Here is a 16785-nt window from a genome sequence, read left to right on the forward strand (position 1 = left end):
ATACTTGGCTGAACCAAGAAAACAATTTTCTACTTGATTACACAATAGTTTTTTTTAATTTTCTTTGAATTTAAATAGCTGTTTTCATTCTCATGGATCCAGTACCGGGGCCCTTTGCTTAGTTCATTAGGGAAATGGCAGAATGGAAGTTTGATAAGAGGGTATTCTTCTATAGTTGCTTTTAACAAGTACAACATGGCCATAATTAATTTTGTTTATTTTTACCTGAACAGATACTAACATGGTTAAGAAATAATTCATGTAATTGGCATTTTGATGTTTTTTTAAAAAGTAGAATGAAAGAAGTATAATACAGGGTGGGGCAAAAGTAGGTTTACAGTTGTTCATATGGAAAATATAAAACTAATAAATAATCATACAAGAATTGCCTGAGCAGGTGGTTGGCAGTGGATAGAGCATCGGACTGGGATGCAGAAGACCCAGATTCAAAACGCTGAGGTCACTGGCTTGAGTGTGGGCTCATTCAGCTTGAGCACAGGCTCACCAGGTTGAACGTGGGGTCAGTGGCTTGAGTGTGGCATCATAGACATGACCCCATGGTCACTGACTTGAGCCTAAAGATCACTAACTTGAGCAAGGGATCACTCACTCTGCTGTAGCCCCCCAGTCAAGGCACATATGAGAAAGCAATCAGTGAACAACTAAGATGCTACAACAAAAAATTGATGATTCTCATCTCTCTTTTTTTCTGCCTGTCTGTCCCTATTTGTCCCTCTCTCTGTCTCTCTCTCTCTCTGTCACAAAATAAATATATAAGAATCTGTTTCACATATTCACAACTGTAAATCTACTTTTGTCCCATCCTGTTTATGAAGACCTCTTCACTTTTACTTGGGAATATGCAAAAGTTTCAAATTTAAATCAAGAAGCTGATAATATTGAAAGCCTGACCGGTGGTGGCAGTGGATAGAACGTAGACCCGGATGCTGAGATCCTAGGTTTGAGACCTTGAGGTCACCAGCTTGAGCTCATCCAGCTTGAGTGCAGGATTGCCAGCTTGAATGTGGGATATTGACATCCCATGGTTTCTGGTTTAAGCCTGAAAGTTGCTGGCTTGAATATGGGGTCACTGATCAAGATACGTGTGAGAAACAATCAATGAAGAACTAAACTGCTTTAGTTTGTTAGTCAAAAAGTTCTTTGTTTTCTTTTTTCTTACTTGAAGGCTAGTAAATTCTTTATCATTATATTAACAAAATTGTTTTCTGTTTTCAACTATTATAGTCCTTATTTGGTAATTCTTCCTAGAAAATTGGGCATGATACCATTTTAGTATTGCATAAATAATTTTCGAGGTTGTCAACATTTTAGTTCATACACTTGACTTTCGAGTATGTTTATTTCTTCAGTTTTTACATCTATTTTGAGATGTTATTTTCATGGCTTTCATCCTCTAGTGAACTAGAGAAGTTCTGTTCATTCCCAGATCCTTTGAATTTGTACTTTTGAGCTCAAAGGAAACCTTATATGAAATATAGCTCTAGATATATGGAGCAGAGCCATCCTCATTATCAGAATGACAACTCAGAATTTCCTGAACTGAGGGTTAGCTATTGTCATCTGTCTTACTGATGGCATATATTTTATAGTTACGCCCCTAAGCAGTAAACTTCCCACATGATAGCCTGGGTCAGTGCCTCCCACAAGTTTCTACTGAAATACTCCTGTTGGTAGTGGACAGTGAATTTGTATCCTGAAAGTCAGGCAGAGCGTAGAGTGGTTGGCTGATTATCTAAATTTTTTTGAAAAGTGTTTTTATCTTAAGATAAAAACAGGCCCTAGCTGGGTAGCTCAGTTGGTTAGAGTGTTGACCCAGTAAACCAAGATTGTGGGTTTGATCCCCATTTAGGGTACATAAAAGAATCAACCAGTGACTGCATAGATAAATAGAACAACAAATCGATGTTTATCTTTCCCTTCCTCTCTCTCTCTCCCCCCCACCTCTAAAATTAATTTAAATAATGCACTTCTACTGCACAATACAGTTCTTATATTGAAAATATATGCTCCTGGAAGATGTGCAATGTCATTCATGTGGCTTTGGCTATTACCTGGCATACCACCGTCCCTCGAGGTCCACACCCTTCCTTGTTGGGTGGCACCGGCTCTGCTCTCTGTTAGCAGGTTGTTCATGAGCTGGGAGGTTCAACAGTGATCAGATAGTTCTTCCAGCCACGTTCTGACTACAGTGTTCCTTGTAGGAAATTTCTCAGTATTTGAGTGATTTCTAAGAGATAAATGAAAAAGTCTTCAGTATGTATTTATACCATATTTTGTCTTAATTGAAATAACTCAAAGGTGATTCATTGGTAAAGTAAAATTAGTATCATTATCTTTAAGCAAAATTTGCTTGTATTTACATTTTAATATTTTTTAAAGTAAAAGTTGTTTATTTTTAAGGTATTTTTGACAAACGCTGCGAACGTCTTTTTGCTGGAACCATGTGCTGAAGTTCCCGTGCTCTTGAAAGAACAAGTTGACACCTGTAAAGCTGTTCTGATCATTTTCCGGCGCATGATAATGGAGCTCACGATGAGCAAGAAGACCTGGTGAGTTTATTTTAAGTTAGTTAATACCGTGAAACAGGTTTTTTTTTTTCAATGTAATATTTAAAATGTTATAGCTTTTATTTATTATATGGCTTTACACAGTTAGTAAGATGATAATCAGTCTTTTTTAATAGTTTCTGTGGATTCTGAAGAAGGTACGTATTCAGTACTTTAATAATTCATTTATTTTCATTACTGGTTTTAAGAATGTTCTTGAGCCCTGGCTGGATAGTTGGGTTGGTTAGAGCACTATTCCGATACACAGAGGTTGCTGGTTCTGTACCCAGTCAGGGCACATATAGGGATAGGTTGATGTTCCTGTCTCTCTTTCCCTTCCTCTCTCTCTAAAATCAGTAAAAAAAAATTTTTTTAAATGAAAAATGTTCTTAAATTAAGAGTAAGTGGTGCCAAACACATTTTATGAGGCCAACATAACCCTCATACCAAAACCTGGCAAGGACAACACAAAAAACGAAAATTACAAACCAATATCTCTAATGAATACAGATGCTAAAATACTAAACAAAATACTAGCAAATCGAATACAAGAACACATTAAAAAAAATAAATCATCATGATCAAGTGGGATTCATCCCAGAATCACAAGGATGGTTCAACATATGGAAAACGGTTAACGTAATATACCATATCAACAAAACAAAGAACAAAAACCATATGATCTTATCAATAGATGCAGAAAAGGCATTTGATAAAATAGAACATCATTTTATGTTTAAAACACTTAACAAAATGGGTATAGAAGGAAAATATCAACATAATAAAGGCCATTTATGATAAACCATCAGCTAACATCATATTAAATGGCATAAAACTGAGGACATTTCTTCTAAAATCAGGAACAAGACAAGGTTGTCCACTCTTATTCAACGTAGTGCTGGAAGTTCTAGCCAGAGCAATCAGACAAGAGAAAGAAATAAAAGGCATTCATATTGGGAAAGAAGTAAAGGTTTCACTTTTTGCAGATGATATGATCCTATACACTGAAAATCCCAAAGACTCACAAAAAGACTACTAGAAACAATAAACCAATACAGTAAGGTCTCAGGATACAAAATTAATATACAAAAGTCCATTGCCTTCCTATATGCCAATAATGAAACATCAGAAAACGAACTCAAAAAAATAATCCCCTTCATGGTTGCAACAAAAATAAAATACCTAGGAATAAATATAAGAATGTAAAGGACCTATATAATGAAATAACAAAGCATTGTTAAGGGAAATTGAAAAAGATATAATGAAATGGAAAAATATTCCTTGTTCTTGGATAGGAAGATAAATATAATGAAAATGACTATATTACCCAAAACGATATACAAATTTAACGCAATCCCCATTAAAATTCCAATGTCATTTTTTAGAGAAATGGAACAAAAAATCATCAGATTTATATGGAACTATAAAAACCCTGAATAGCCAAAGCAATCCTAAGGAAAAAGAACGAAGCTGGAGGCATTACAATACCTGACTTCAAATTATATTATAGAGCCATGATAATCAAAACAGCATGGTATTGGCAGAAAAATAGACACTCAGACCAATGGAACAGAATAGAAAGCCCAGAAATAAAACCACATGTGTATGGTCAAATAATTTTTGATAAAGGGGCCAACAACACACAATGGAGAAAAGAAAGACTCTTTAATAAATGGTGCTGGGAAAACTGGAAATCCACATGCAAAAGAATGAAACTCAACTACAGTTTGTCCCCTTGTACTAAAATTAATTCAAAATGGATTAAAGACTTAAATATAAGACCTGAAACAGTAAATTACATAGAAGAAAACATAGGTACTAAACTCATGAACCTTGGTTATAAAGAGCATTTTATGAATTTGACTCCAAAGGCAAGGGAAGTGAAGGCAAAGATAAATGAACGGAACTACATCAGATTAAGAAGCTTTTGCACAGCAAGAGAAGCTGACAACAAAACAGCCAGCCAACTAAATGGAGATGATATTTTCAAACAACAGCACAGATAAGGGCCTAATATCCAAATATACAAAGAACTCATAAAACTCAACAACAAACAAGCAAACAATCCAATAAAAAAAATGGGAAGAGGACATGAACAGGAAGAAATACAAATGGCCAACAGATATATGAAAAGATGCTCATCTTCATTAGCTATTAGAGAAATGCAAATCAAAACTACAATGAGATACCACCTCACACCTGTTAGATCAGCTATTATCAACAAGACAGATAATAACAAGTCTTAGAGAGGCTGTGGAGAAAAAGGAACCCTCATCCACTGTTGGTGGGAATGTAAAGTAGTACAACCATTATGGAAAAAAGTATGGTGGTTCCTCAAAAATTAAAAATAGAACTACCATATGACCCAGCAATCCCTCTACTGGGAATATATCCCAGAACTCAAAAACATTGGTACGTAAAGACACATGCAGCCCCATCTTCATTGCAGCATTGTTCACAGTGGCCAAGACATGGAAATAACCAAAAAGCCCTTCAATAGATGACTGGATAAAGAAGATGTGGTGCATATATACTATGGAATACTACTCAGCCATAAGAAATGATGACATCGGGTCATTTACAACAATTATAAAACCCCAGTTATACTGGGGTTTAACAAGTATAAATGTTATACTTGTTATACCTTGATAACATTATACTGAGTGAAATAAGTAAATCAGAAAAAAATAAGAACTATATGATTCCTTACATTGGTGAGACATAAAAATGAGACTCAGGGACATGGACAAGAGTGTGGTGGTTATGGGGGGGAGGGAGGGAGGGGAGAAAGCGAGATGGTGGGGGGAGGGAGGGGCACAAAGAAAACCAGATAGAAGGTGACGGAAGACAATTTGACTTTGGGTGATAGGTATGCAACATAATTACATGTCAGAATAACCTGGAGATGTTTTCTCTGAACCTATGTACTCTGATTGATCAATGTCACCCCATTAAAATTAATAAAAAATTTTAAAAAGAGTAAGTGGTAAAATTACTTTAATAGTAGACATTTTCATTTTAAACTGATATCAAACAGTTTATGGAAAAGCAGTATAACTGGGGTTTTATAATATTCTTCATGAGCCCATGAGAGTTTAATTGCTCCAAAATGCTGTTAACTGACTTTTATTGTTTCAAACATGAATTTTTAAATTTATTTGGAAGAAGTTACTTTAAATGATAAATTATGGAAGTGACTGAACAATCAGTGAAGTAAAAAATATAGCATCACTGTTAAAATAGGCTTATGCAAAGTGTTTTTCTTTTCATCCTGTTTTGTTTGGTGTTTTTTGTTTATAACCTCCCTAGAGGCCAGCGGCGCGTTCAGTTTTCCCGTGTGCTCTGCCGCAGTGACTGTCCTCATAGCCCTCAGCCCCTGAGCATTTTAGAGGTTCTCAGCCACAGGCCAGAGCCGCCTTCTCGTCCTTCATGTATCAGTTCTGCCTTTAAACTGTATCTCCAGTCCGGCCTGCGCATGCCCCTCTCAGCCAGCCAGCATGCGCAAGCAGTCATGTTGCCCTTACCGCGCGCCTGGCTGTGGCCAGCATTCCTGTTAGGGATCTTGAGCCTTGGCTCTCTGTCTGTTGAGGCCACTGCAGACCGCACTGGTGGCACACTGCCTTCCTGGGAGTCTTGGGTCTTTGGCATGAGGTCTGCATTCTAGAGGCCCTTCTGGACATCCCTGAGCCAGCGCCAGAGGGTGCTTCAAAAGGCTTGACCTGCACGTGGTGGAAACAGGGTCTCCGGAGCCATCGAGTCCAGCCCTTTCCTGTCACAGATGAGGGAAGGGTGGGCCTGGAGGAGCCCAGGTCTGCAGGAAGTTTACTAATACAGAAACTGCAAGGATCAGATGAGTACTTTGAGGTGTAAATTCCACTATCATCTTCCCCAGACTTTTAAGCTTAGCACTGTTTGCAGAAGAAGCAGTTGCTAAAGCTGGAAGTATTAGAGTGATGCACAATATGACTTAAACAGTTACATGCTGTGTTGGTAATACTGAATGTGATGAGAAATGCTGGCGTGTTTTTAACAGTCGTATCTGCTCCTTGATACCATGGGTATAGCAATAATGTGTTTGATTTTTTTTTTTAACTATATGTATTCAGAATACTATTGAATCAGTAGTGTTTTGATATTTTTGATAATCTTTTTTTTGGTGTGGAAATTTTAGGGCATGAAATTAAGCTGTTCTTCTCTGTTCCTTAATAATTTGGAAATTTGCAGATAAAAGTATAAATAAAAAACCAAATCATGGAAATAGATAAAAATCCTCACCAAAAAGTAGTCAGTCGAGTATAGAAGGGGATGTGCCTTTTTTCCTAGCGGATTTCTTATGTATTTTAGAACCAGACAACTCCTGAATTCCCTTCCTTCCCTTCCTCTTTCCCCTCCACCTCCTTTCATCCAATCCAGAACTACCTGGCTTCTGCTGGGCGGCAGTTGGGTAAACTGGGCAGGTAATGGCCCTGCCCTCATGAGCTTTCCACCCTCGTAGACTAAGAGATAGTGAACACAAGCAGTTCCGGTAGTATAAAGTGCTGAGAAGAACAAGGCAGTGTGCAAGGTGGGGGAGTGTTTTTCATGGCATGTCAGGAGGCGCCTCCTGAGCAGAGCCCCAAGGGCAGGGAGAGAGGCATCATGGGGAGGCCGAGGGAAGAGGATTCCTGGTGGGAGCAACAGCAGGCAGCAGGCACATCTCTTCCCGCAGAACATGGTGATGGAGTGGACAGAGGGAAAGGACCGTGGGAGGGGATGAGGCGGGGCAGCCATAGCCAGGGGCAGCCATAGCCTGGCTGCCTGGGTCCTTGTGGCCCCAGGAAGGCTGTTGGCTACCTCTCCATATATGAGCAGCAATGTGACACAAACCTGACACATGCTTCTAAAAGCTCTCTGACGGCCATGCAGGCAGGAGGCAGTGCGGTGGGTGAGGCACGAAGTCTGTGTTCTTAGATGGCAGCGACCTTAGACCAGGGCTATAGCCAGAGAAGTGCTGAGAAGTGGCCCCAAGGTAGTGAATACTGGTGTGTTGTGAATGAGTGACTCTCATCTGTGTGAGATCGTGAGGACAGAGTAAATAATAGAGTGCAGGAAAAGCCTGCGTCCCTGCCTACACGAGGATAGCCCACCCCCACCATTTCCTGCGCTCTGAGAGACGTTTGTGCCATTCTGTGCTTTGAGGAGGAGTTACCAGAAGTCACAGAATACAAGGGAACAAACTGAAGTCAAAGCTGTTAGGAAAGATTTTTCCAAACTAGAGATAATTTTTTCACTCTCATTTTTTTTTCCCAGAAGACTTATAGGAATTTCATGGATTTTCAAGCTTTCTTAGGATCTGAAATTAAATTAATGCTGTCTTTGTCAGTCATTGCTTAGTCAAGTTTGCATCTCTGGATAGCAGTTCCCCGACTGAGGTCTCATTTGAAATGACTGCATCTCTCATTCGCATCCTGGTTGCAGGATGGGTATATGACCATTTGTGTAGAAGGGGTCGTATTTTTCACTGTCTCAAGCATCACGGATGTGAGCAGACGGGGGTGACACTGAGGGCTGCCCTTCCTTCCACCTATGAGAGGGGCCTGGGGGCCCTGAATGTGCTGAGTGACAGGCTGTCCTCAGCTCTGCTCCATTTCCTTCCTCACCTCTTCTCAGTCACTGTCCACTCCATGCACATGTGCCCAGCTCTCCCATGACCTGGTAGCTGTCACAGGCAGTGTATAGAACAAGCACAGAGGGAGAGCCAACTGTGGTGGGAATGGAGGCCCACAGATGGCCCCAGGCTGGAAATCTAATGGGGTCAGATGCAGATAGGACAGGAAACCCCTAGAGGTCATTAGCCCTGAGATGGTTAATGAGAGTCAGTGCTGTGTTAAGGGAAAATAGTGCCCCAATTTGCAGAAATATGAGAAAAGTATAAAGAAGCTATGCTTTATAGCAGGGGTCCCCAAACTTTTTACACAGGGGGCCAGTTCACTGTCCCTCAGACTGTTGGAGGGCCGCCACATATAGCGCTCCTCTCACTGACCACCAATGAAAGAGGTGCCCCTTCCAGAAGTGCAGCGGGGGCCGGATAAATGGCCTCAGGGGGCCACATGCGGCCAGTGGGCTGTAGTTTGGGGACGCCTGCTTTAGAAATCTCGTGATCTGACCTGGACTATATGACTTTGTCTAGCCCTTGATTTTATCACTGAGGAGCAGTGAGACCAAGAAGAAAGTTACCAAGATAAACAGAAGGTTAGTATGTAAGATCTCAAAGGAGAAGTTAAAAGGAACAAGGTGATTCCCTCAGAGAACAAATAGATGACCCATATACACAAAAGATGCGCTCTCAGACTCCGTGGAATTCGGGACAAGTAAAAGCAGACACTCTGACATGAAGAATGTAACTTAACTGTAAGAAGGGAAAGGCCTTTTGGCTGTTCTAGAGGCCTTATTACTATTATAATTAGCAGTGTTATTCGGTCTCTCTAGTGGTTTATATCCTTCAAAGACTTTTTTACATAAAAACCCCTTTCTGCAGGGCACACTGTGACTGAGATGTCATGATTGCAGCTGTCTCACTTGTGCTCTGTGCGACAGTCAGGATCTTCCAGGTTCAGAGCTTCTCAAAGTGACCAACAGTGACCTTTCCAAACTTTCCTACCTTAAGAGTACTGTGAAGTTCAGTTATATTGTGATGCGGACTGCATATGTCCCCAGAATGAAGACGAGAAAGTCAGTTTTCTTTTCTTTTTTTTTTTTTTTTTTTTTTTTTTTTCATTTTTCTGAAGCTGGAAACGGGGAGAGACAGTCAGACAGACTCCCGCATGCGCCCGACCGGGATCCACCCGGCACGCCCACCATGGGGCGACGCTCTGCCCACCAGGGGGCGATGCTCTGCCCATCCTGGGCGTCGCCATATTGGGACCAGAGCCACTCTAGCGCCTGGGGCAGAGGCCACAGAGCCATCCCCAGCGCCCGGGCCATCTTTGCTCCAATGGAGCCTTGGCTGTGGGAGGGGAAGAGAGAGACAGAGAGGAAAGTGCGGCGGAGGGGTGGAGAAGCAAATGGGCGCTTCTCCTGTGTGCCCTGGCCAGGAATCGAACCCGGGTCCTCCGCACGCTAGGCCGACGCTCTACCGCTGAGCCAACCGGCCAGGGCCGTCAGTTTTATTTTCTATCATAAAAAATAGGAAGACCTGACAGGTTAAATAAAATAATGGGTGTGAAAGTTAAAGGTTACTGCGTAAGTTCAAGTAGGCACATCCTCACTGGGTGCCCGCCACCGGTGGAAGCACACCTATCTTTCTTCTTGCAAGAGGGCGGAATCAGGCCCGGTGTACCTGTTTTAGTCTGCCTATTGATGTGGGCATAGAAGACATAATTTTAGCACTGTTGTAACATAAGGTAGCTTACTTTGATAAAATATGGTATTCATTTAGTAATGGGCACTCCAGTTTTTAATACCTTTTTAAATACTTTTGAGTAATACATATTTATTTATGTTGCTGAATTCTTTTTTTTTCTTTTTATTTAAAAATTATTTTAATTTAGAAATTTAATTAATGGGGTGACATTGATCAATAAGAGTACATAGGTTTCAGGTAATAGTTTCTATATCGTTTAAACTGTTGATTGCGTTGTGTGCCCATCACCGAAAGTGAAATAATTTCCTGTCTTCATATGTTGCTGAGTTCTTAAAATAATTTCTTGTACCTATAAATTAAAGTGCCTTGGAGATGTGATTAATCTGAGCCTTTATTTTGGGTGGCCCAGGGAACAGATGTTGCAAATACTGCTCAGGATAACAGAAGCTATCATGCAGAAGCCAAAGGATCAACAAATAAAAGACTTGTTTGCCCAGAGCTTGGCAGGGGTACTGTTTAGGGTAAGTACTTTTTATTAAAACAATGCAAATGCACAAAATGAATCAGATTTTACAGAAAAGTAGTTTCAATCACTGAAAAATTTAAGAGTAAAATTTAAACTAACTTTGAATTTCTAGAAATTTAATTAGAAATTATCCTTAGTTGTGTCATGAAGGTTGTAATCTATTGTTTACAGTTGGTTCAAAGCTTCTTTTAGGCCTTCCTTCCTCTTTCTCATTTATTTCTTCTTTTGATTTGCTTGAGACTGGTAGGAATTAGGAAGATACCGAGAGCCGATGGCTTCGGTGAAGGTAGAGTCAGGATCTTCCAGGCACCAAGCTCCTCAGAAGATACGAAGGTTGAACAGAGCATGGAATGGGAATACAGGCAGGGAGCAGTTCAGGCTGGAAGGAGATGTGAGAGCCACTGGTGTTTTGGACAGTTGTGTTGAGAACCACAGGACTGCATGGGATCCCCTAGGGAGAGAATTTATGTCACAGAAGGAAGAGGGCTGTCTCCATGGTTGTGAAGGAGAGGAGCCAGCCAGAGATGCTGAGAAGTGGCCAGGGAGCTAGGAGGAAAACTAGAGGAACAGTGTTGGGCTGCCTGGAGAGAGTATTGGAGACAAGGAGAAGGCCTCACTTTGAAAGATGAGCACTGACTGACTTTGACAGCGTGTAGGTGGCTGAGAACGTCCTGGGGAATGAGGCTCACTTGGAGTGGACGGAGGAGAAGATGAGGGCAGGGCAGCGGGGGCAGCAAGTGCAGCCCAGGCTTTGCAGAGGTGTTGACATGAGAGGGAGGAGGAAGAGGGAGCTCGCTGGAATGGGCTGTGTGTTCAGAGGGCAGGCTTTAAGTCGGTCGGTAATAAAGTTTGTTGCTTGCCAGTGGGGATGGTCCAGTGAGGGAGAGCAAGATAGTGTGGGGGGCACTGCAGAAGGCAGGGCCTGGGGAAGGTGAGGTAGGCTGGGCTGCCTTCAGTGGGCGCAGAGAACTAGGGAGATGTCTGTTTTGTGCACCTCACAGGATGACCAGGGTCAAGAACATTTGACATCACCCTGAGGGGCAGATGATAAGTGACTGCCTGGAAAGTGGGAGTGTTAAAGGTCCTGAGGATGCTAGCCTATGGCTAGTGTAAGAAAGCGCTGATATTTATGGGATGCAGAGAATCGAGGAAGCACTTCTGAAAGAAACAGTGTGAAGGACTCGAATGACGTGACCGTCTGCACAAAGGCATTGGTCTAGTGGATGGGTCTGACTGAAGATTTGCATGTGAGAAAGCGCAGTGGATTATCAGCTGGAAGAGGCAGTTACAGGGAGGAGTTAACTTCTCCCTGAGCTGAAGTTGATGTGAAGGTGGTTTTGGAGGATATAAAGTAAGAGCATATCTAGAATACAGGTAGGATATGTAAGTGAAGGTGATAAAAAGAAAAATTAGTTCCTCAAATAAATTATTTTCCATTACAATATAAGACCCAGCTGTTTATATTAATATAATTGAATGATCTTGACTTGATGAAAATTTGTGAGAGGCTACAGAAACAATTGGCATGTACTCACTTGTCTCCTGAATAGTATGATCACTTGGGTCTGATTGCCTCGCCTAGTTGTTGGATCTGTGAAGTGGTCTACACATCCTCTTGTGAGATCATACTCTGCTGTGCCCTTGCCTCAAGGGTGGTAGTGACCACTTGCTTTGCTGACCTCCGGCGGACAGACACTCTGCTCACTTGGCTCTGACTTCCGTGGAGCATCTCGCTGTCAGCACCTTCTTGACCTCTCAGTCCTGATGGGCCGGGGCTGCCAAGTGACTAGGACTGAAGCCATGCCCATGTGGCGGGTGCTTAGGACTTGTTCATCACCAGTCACCTAGCGTGCACATGTGTATTGGAATCAGAGTGAGGACTTGTCACTGAATTAAGGAAGATGATTGTGGCTGTTTTTTGTTTGGTTGATTGGTTTTGGTTTGGGGGAGAAAATCCTCACTAATGGAGAAATCTTGTCAGATCTTACTTGAAGATTAGTTTTGAGTCCATGATAAGTTATTATTAGTTTCGATGTTGTTGTTGAAATTATTTTGGCAATGATTAGACGGATCAAGAAGAATGCTTAAATTAAGAACTAACCCTAAAATAGTGGAGAGAAGATGAGCTTCTGGGAGTCAGACTGGGTTCTGACCCCAGAGCTCTGGCATTTCTGCCGTGTGGCCCTGAGCAGATCACTTCCCCTTTCGAGTTTCTTCCCTGACCTGTCAGTCAGGAAAGGACTCCTTCCTTCCTGCTGGGTTGCCAGTAGAAGGAGAGTAAATTCATTTAGGATATATGATCACCTGTTGACTTCCAAGTGCTTCTGTGAGATTCAAGGGGTGGAAAACGTGAAAGGTCTGGACCGAGCTGCCAGGCCCCCAGTGGGCATCGTCTTAATCCCACAGCGAAACTAAAATGTGCCAGCTAATTATTGTTTAGTTGGTCACATAGACCGTCTACAGTTGCCAGATAATTGTTTTTAAAAATTTGAATAAGGAGATTATTAAAGGAGGCAGGAAATTTTAAGTTGCCATTTTCCTTTTATCTTTTTATAATTTTTCTTTTAGTGTTTAGCTTTTTTCTCTGTCAGTAGATAACTTGCCTTGGCAAATTTTCTTCTAAAGATAGTTGAGTTTACTTAGTTTTAAATATTTTCCAAATAATGGTGATTTCCATAAATGATATTTTAATCTGTTATCAGTGCTGTGACCTTATGCTTGAAGCTTTTAAAGTATATTAGGAAATTTGGAGTATTGTGTTTCTATTTATAGTATATAATTTCCTTTACAATTATGTAGTCCCCTAAGTGTGGGAGAAATGTAGAAATGATGGGTTAGGAAGTGTATGTAAGCAAAGGAATGATTTACAAGTGGTGTTTTTTCATATAGCTGTGTGCCAAGATGTATAATATTTGGTGAAACATAACTTCAGCGCTGAAGCCACTTGGGGATGCCTTTTTTTTTTTAAATGAGAAATATGACTCCAGAAAAGCTAAGTAAATTGCCCTGGTCACAAACCAAGGTAGTGACAGAACCAGGAGACTGGGGCTCTCTTTCCTTCTTCCTGTTAGAAAAATTTGGAGGGTACCTATCTTCATGTCCAGAGGTACCACTTATCACTTGCTGCCTGTATTTGATGACTTTGCTCTGTGTGGAAGTGTTGTTGGCTGTGGATTAGGATGATTACTCAAATGAATTTTATAAGCCGTAGGACATCACTGTCCTATATTGTTTTACAATTAGTCGGTTAAGTGAAGCCAGTGCTGATTCCCGATACAGGGCATCTTACCACACTGAAGTGTCTGCTTTCAGCCTGAAGCTAGTGCTGGAACCCGACAGGAGGCTGAGCGCTGGTAACATCACTGGTCTCCACTTTCTCCTCCTGCTTTGTTAAGATCATTTTTCTGGCCTGCTATTTAGGAAGTTCATTGTACATATATGTTTTATAGTAATGGCCTCAAACTCATTTTGAAAATAGGAGTGTAAAAATGAATAAACAGAAGCTGGCATTTTGGTCATAATGACAATATGTAATAATATATTAATAAATGATAAAATTAATTTTTATTTTGCATTCTTAATTTTTAAAGGATCTATTTAGAATCAGATTATGAGTTTAAATCTTTGTTTTCAAAATACTTAACTAAGTAGCTTAACTCTAACATTTTTACCTCTTTAAAAAGTGTAGTAAACATGAATTGAAACATAGGAAACTGGTACATTGCGTAAAGGTCACTTGAAATAGGATTTTCAAGTGCTCAGAACAGTCCTGCCTAATTATAGACTTTTTTTATTTCTCAAAATCTTCGTATGGTAGAGTAAAGAAAAATTTCTCCTGTAATTGAAAGCACTTCATCCCTATTCCATGCATAGCACAACTCCCGATGGCAGTGGCAGCCTATTTGTGTGTGGATTGGGCAGAAATATTTGCAAATTGGTACCTTAACAAGTACTTTTAGCTCTGACAACAAATCAGGACGTTACACAGGCTGTGGATATGCAGTTTTCTCTGCGAGGATTAGGGAAGCACTGGGGCTTACCTGAGATGCTCCTGGTACTTCTTTCCAGGGAGATGTATTTTGATTTGAATTTTAAAGGTTGTAGACTATTTTGGCAGAGGTAAGGAACCGGGCGATTTCAAGGTAAGGAAATATCCAGAAGTCTTGTACGGTTGCCCACATGACCAGTTGCAGTGAGTGCTGAGGACCATAAGACTTGGAAGAGGGATACAGAAGTAAATAGATTCCTAAGGAAAAGGGCACTAAGTGCTCTGAGGGGGGAAATGCAGAGAAGTGTGGGGACTGACGGCTACTGGAGGCTGGGGGTAGGTGTCAATCAGGGACATTTTGGAAGAATTGATATTCAAGTTGTGACCTAAAAATAGAATGGGAGTTAAAGAGGCAAAAGGGAGGGAAAAGAGGGAAGAAAAAGTATGTGCAAAGGCCAGAAGCAGGAGGGACCAAAGTCAAGCAATTGGAAGAATCTCAATGGAAGAAATTGAATTCTTTTTACTATTACAGGTGCCTGCTGAACAGGCAGGTGGAGCTATCCAGTAAGCAGATAGGCAGATCAGGAAACCAGCAAAGAGGTCTCAGCTGAACGTGGATGTTCAGACGTCGGCAGTACACAGATAGTGGAGCCATGCGAGTGGAGATCAAACCCCAGGCTGAAGGTGGAGTTGCACAGGAGGGAGAAAGCCAGAGCTGTCTGTTGACTGGGAGATGAGCAAGTGCAGATGGAGTGTGTGCAACATTCTTCCAAGACTTTGAAAGGAGGAGAAATGGGGCTGTGGCTAGAGGAGGGAATCTGTGTTCAAGGGAACTTTTTTATTTTTAAGATGAGGAAGAGTTGGAGTGTTTTATGCTGATGGGAAGAGCTGAGAAAGTAGGTTGGTTTGGTGATTAAGGGGAGGTGGGGTTAATACAAATACAAGACTCTGAGGAAGGGTCCAGAGCAGAGGTAGAAACAAGTGTGGAAAAGCAGGAGAAGCTGGGTATGGGTCTTGTGGGCAGAGGTGTAGGGCATCTTGTTTAATGGGTTCTGTTTTCTCTGAAGTGCTGTGAGTTCATCTGCTAAAAATCAGGGAAGAGTTGGTGAGGTTGGAGGTTTACATATAGAAGAGGAGGTTTGAAGTAGCCACTGTAGAAAATGATGGAAAGACATGTCTCAGGAAACAGAATCGTTGTACAGAGACCTTTGTCTTCTCCGCAATTATGCCAGGAGCAGTGGTAGACACTGGAATAATCTGGAATCATTAGCTTTGTTCGTAATGATAACTAACTTTACAGTAACTTAAATCCTGATTGATGTTGATGAAATGAATTTTGAGAAATTAAAAGAAAAAATCCAAAAGCTATTTTTATTTTAAAATTCATTTTGTTAATGGTAATTAAAAAAATATTTTTAATTATACTTTTTCCAAATGAAGATAGTGAACTCTCTTGTTGGTTGGTCGGTTTTAGACGCTCATTGTGGCTTGGATCCGAGCAAACCTGTGTGTGTACATTTCCCGAGAGCTCTGGGATGACTTTCTCGGTGTGCTGTCCTCCCTCACGGAGTGGGAGGAGCTCATAAACGAGTGGGCCAACATCATGGACTCCCTGACAGCAGTGCTTGCCAGAACTGTCTATGGCGTCGAGATGACAAACCTACCTCTGGACAAACTAAGTGAACAAAAGGAAAAGAAACAACGAGGCAAAGGTATTATTTCCATTCTTACGTCAGGAAAGGGGTGTGTCTTTATACATCTAGGCAGTTAAAACATGAAATTTCATAGTAAACTGAACCAGCCATATAGACAGTGTCTTTAATGGTGGCCTTAGATTGTGTCTCATAGCATTCTGTCCCCTTAATGAGGGTGATGACTTTGTGAAGAGGTTGTGGAAGAAGAAGGAAGATGAAGGAGTATAGTAGTAAAAGCAATATTAATAATGGCTAGTGCTTTGTATGTATTTTCTTTCTTTCCCCTCATGATCCCCTGTGAAGTAGATACTGCTATCCCCATATCGCAGGAACTGAAGAACAGGGTTCGCAGTGATTGACTCATTCAAGGTCATAAAGCGAAGTGGTAAAGCCAGAAAGCAAAGCCAAGCAAGACCAACTCAAAATGCCAAACTGTTAAGACATATTCAACTGCCTCCCTAGGAGAGGTGGGAAAATTCTGAATACTTCAGGTGGGAGTCATTTTGTTTTGATATATTTGGGGGTAAAAACTATTTTGATACCTAGAGTCAGATCAAGGTGGAAAACATCAGTAGTGGTTTCTTTGGGGATGACAATTTGACAGCTCCTGTCTTCATGACTGTTTTCAAGTCTGTGGTACAGTCCTTGGATCAATTCACTTGTGCTCC

At 41.1% G+C, this 16785-nt stretch overlaps 1 protein-coding gene across 3 annotated transcripts in view; it reads left to right on the forward strand.

Moving 5' to 3' along the window:
- The window catches only part of RALGAPA2 (Ral GTPase activating protein catalytic subunit alpha 2), a 379248-nt gene that overhangs the window by 128522 nt on the left and 233941 nt on the right, over positions 1–16785 (forward strand). For all 3 annotated transcript variants that reach the window (XM_066386989.1, XM_066386988.1, XM_066386990.1), the window contains exons 13-15: positions 2422–2570; positions 10319–10430; positions 15898–16135. In XM_066386989.1, the coding sequence (XP_066243086.1) occupies positions 2422–2570; positions 10319–10430; positions 15898–16135 (499 nt within the window). The remainder of the gene's footprint in view (positions 1–2421; positions 2571–10318; positions 10431–15897; positions 16136–16785) is intronic.

Source organism: Saccopteryx leptura, chromosome 5, assembly GCF_036850995.1.
Source record: "Saccopteryx leptura isolate mSacLep1 chromosome 5, mSacLep1_pri_phased_curated, whole genome shotgun sequence".
NCBI lineage: Eukaryota > Metazoa > Chordata > Mammalia > Chiroptera > Emballonuridae > Saccopteryx > Saccopteryx leptura.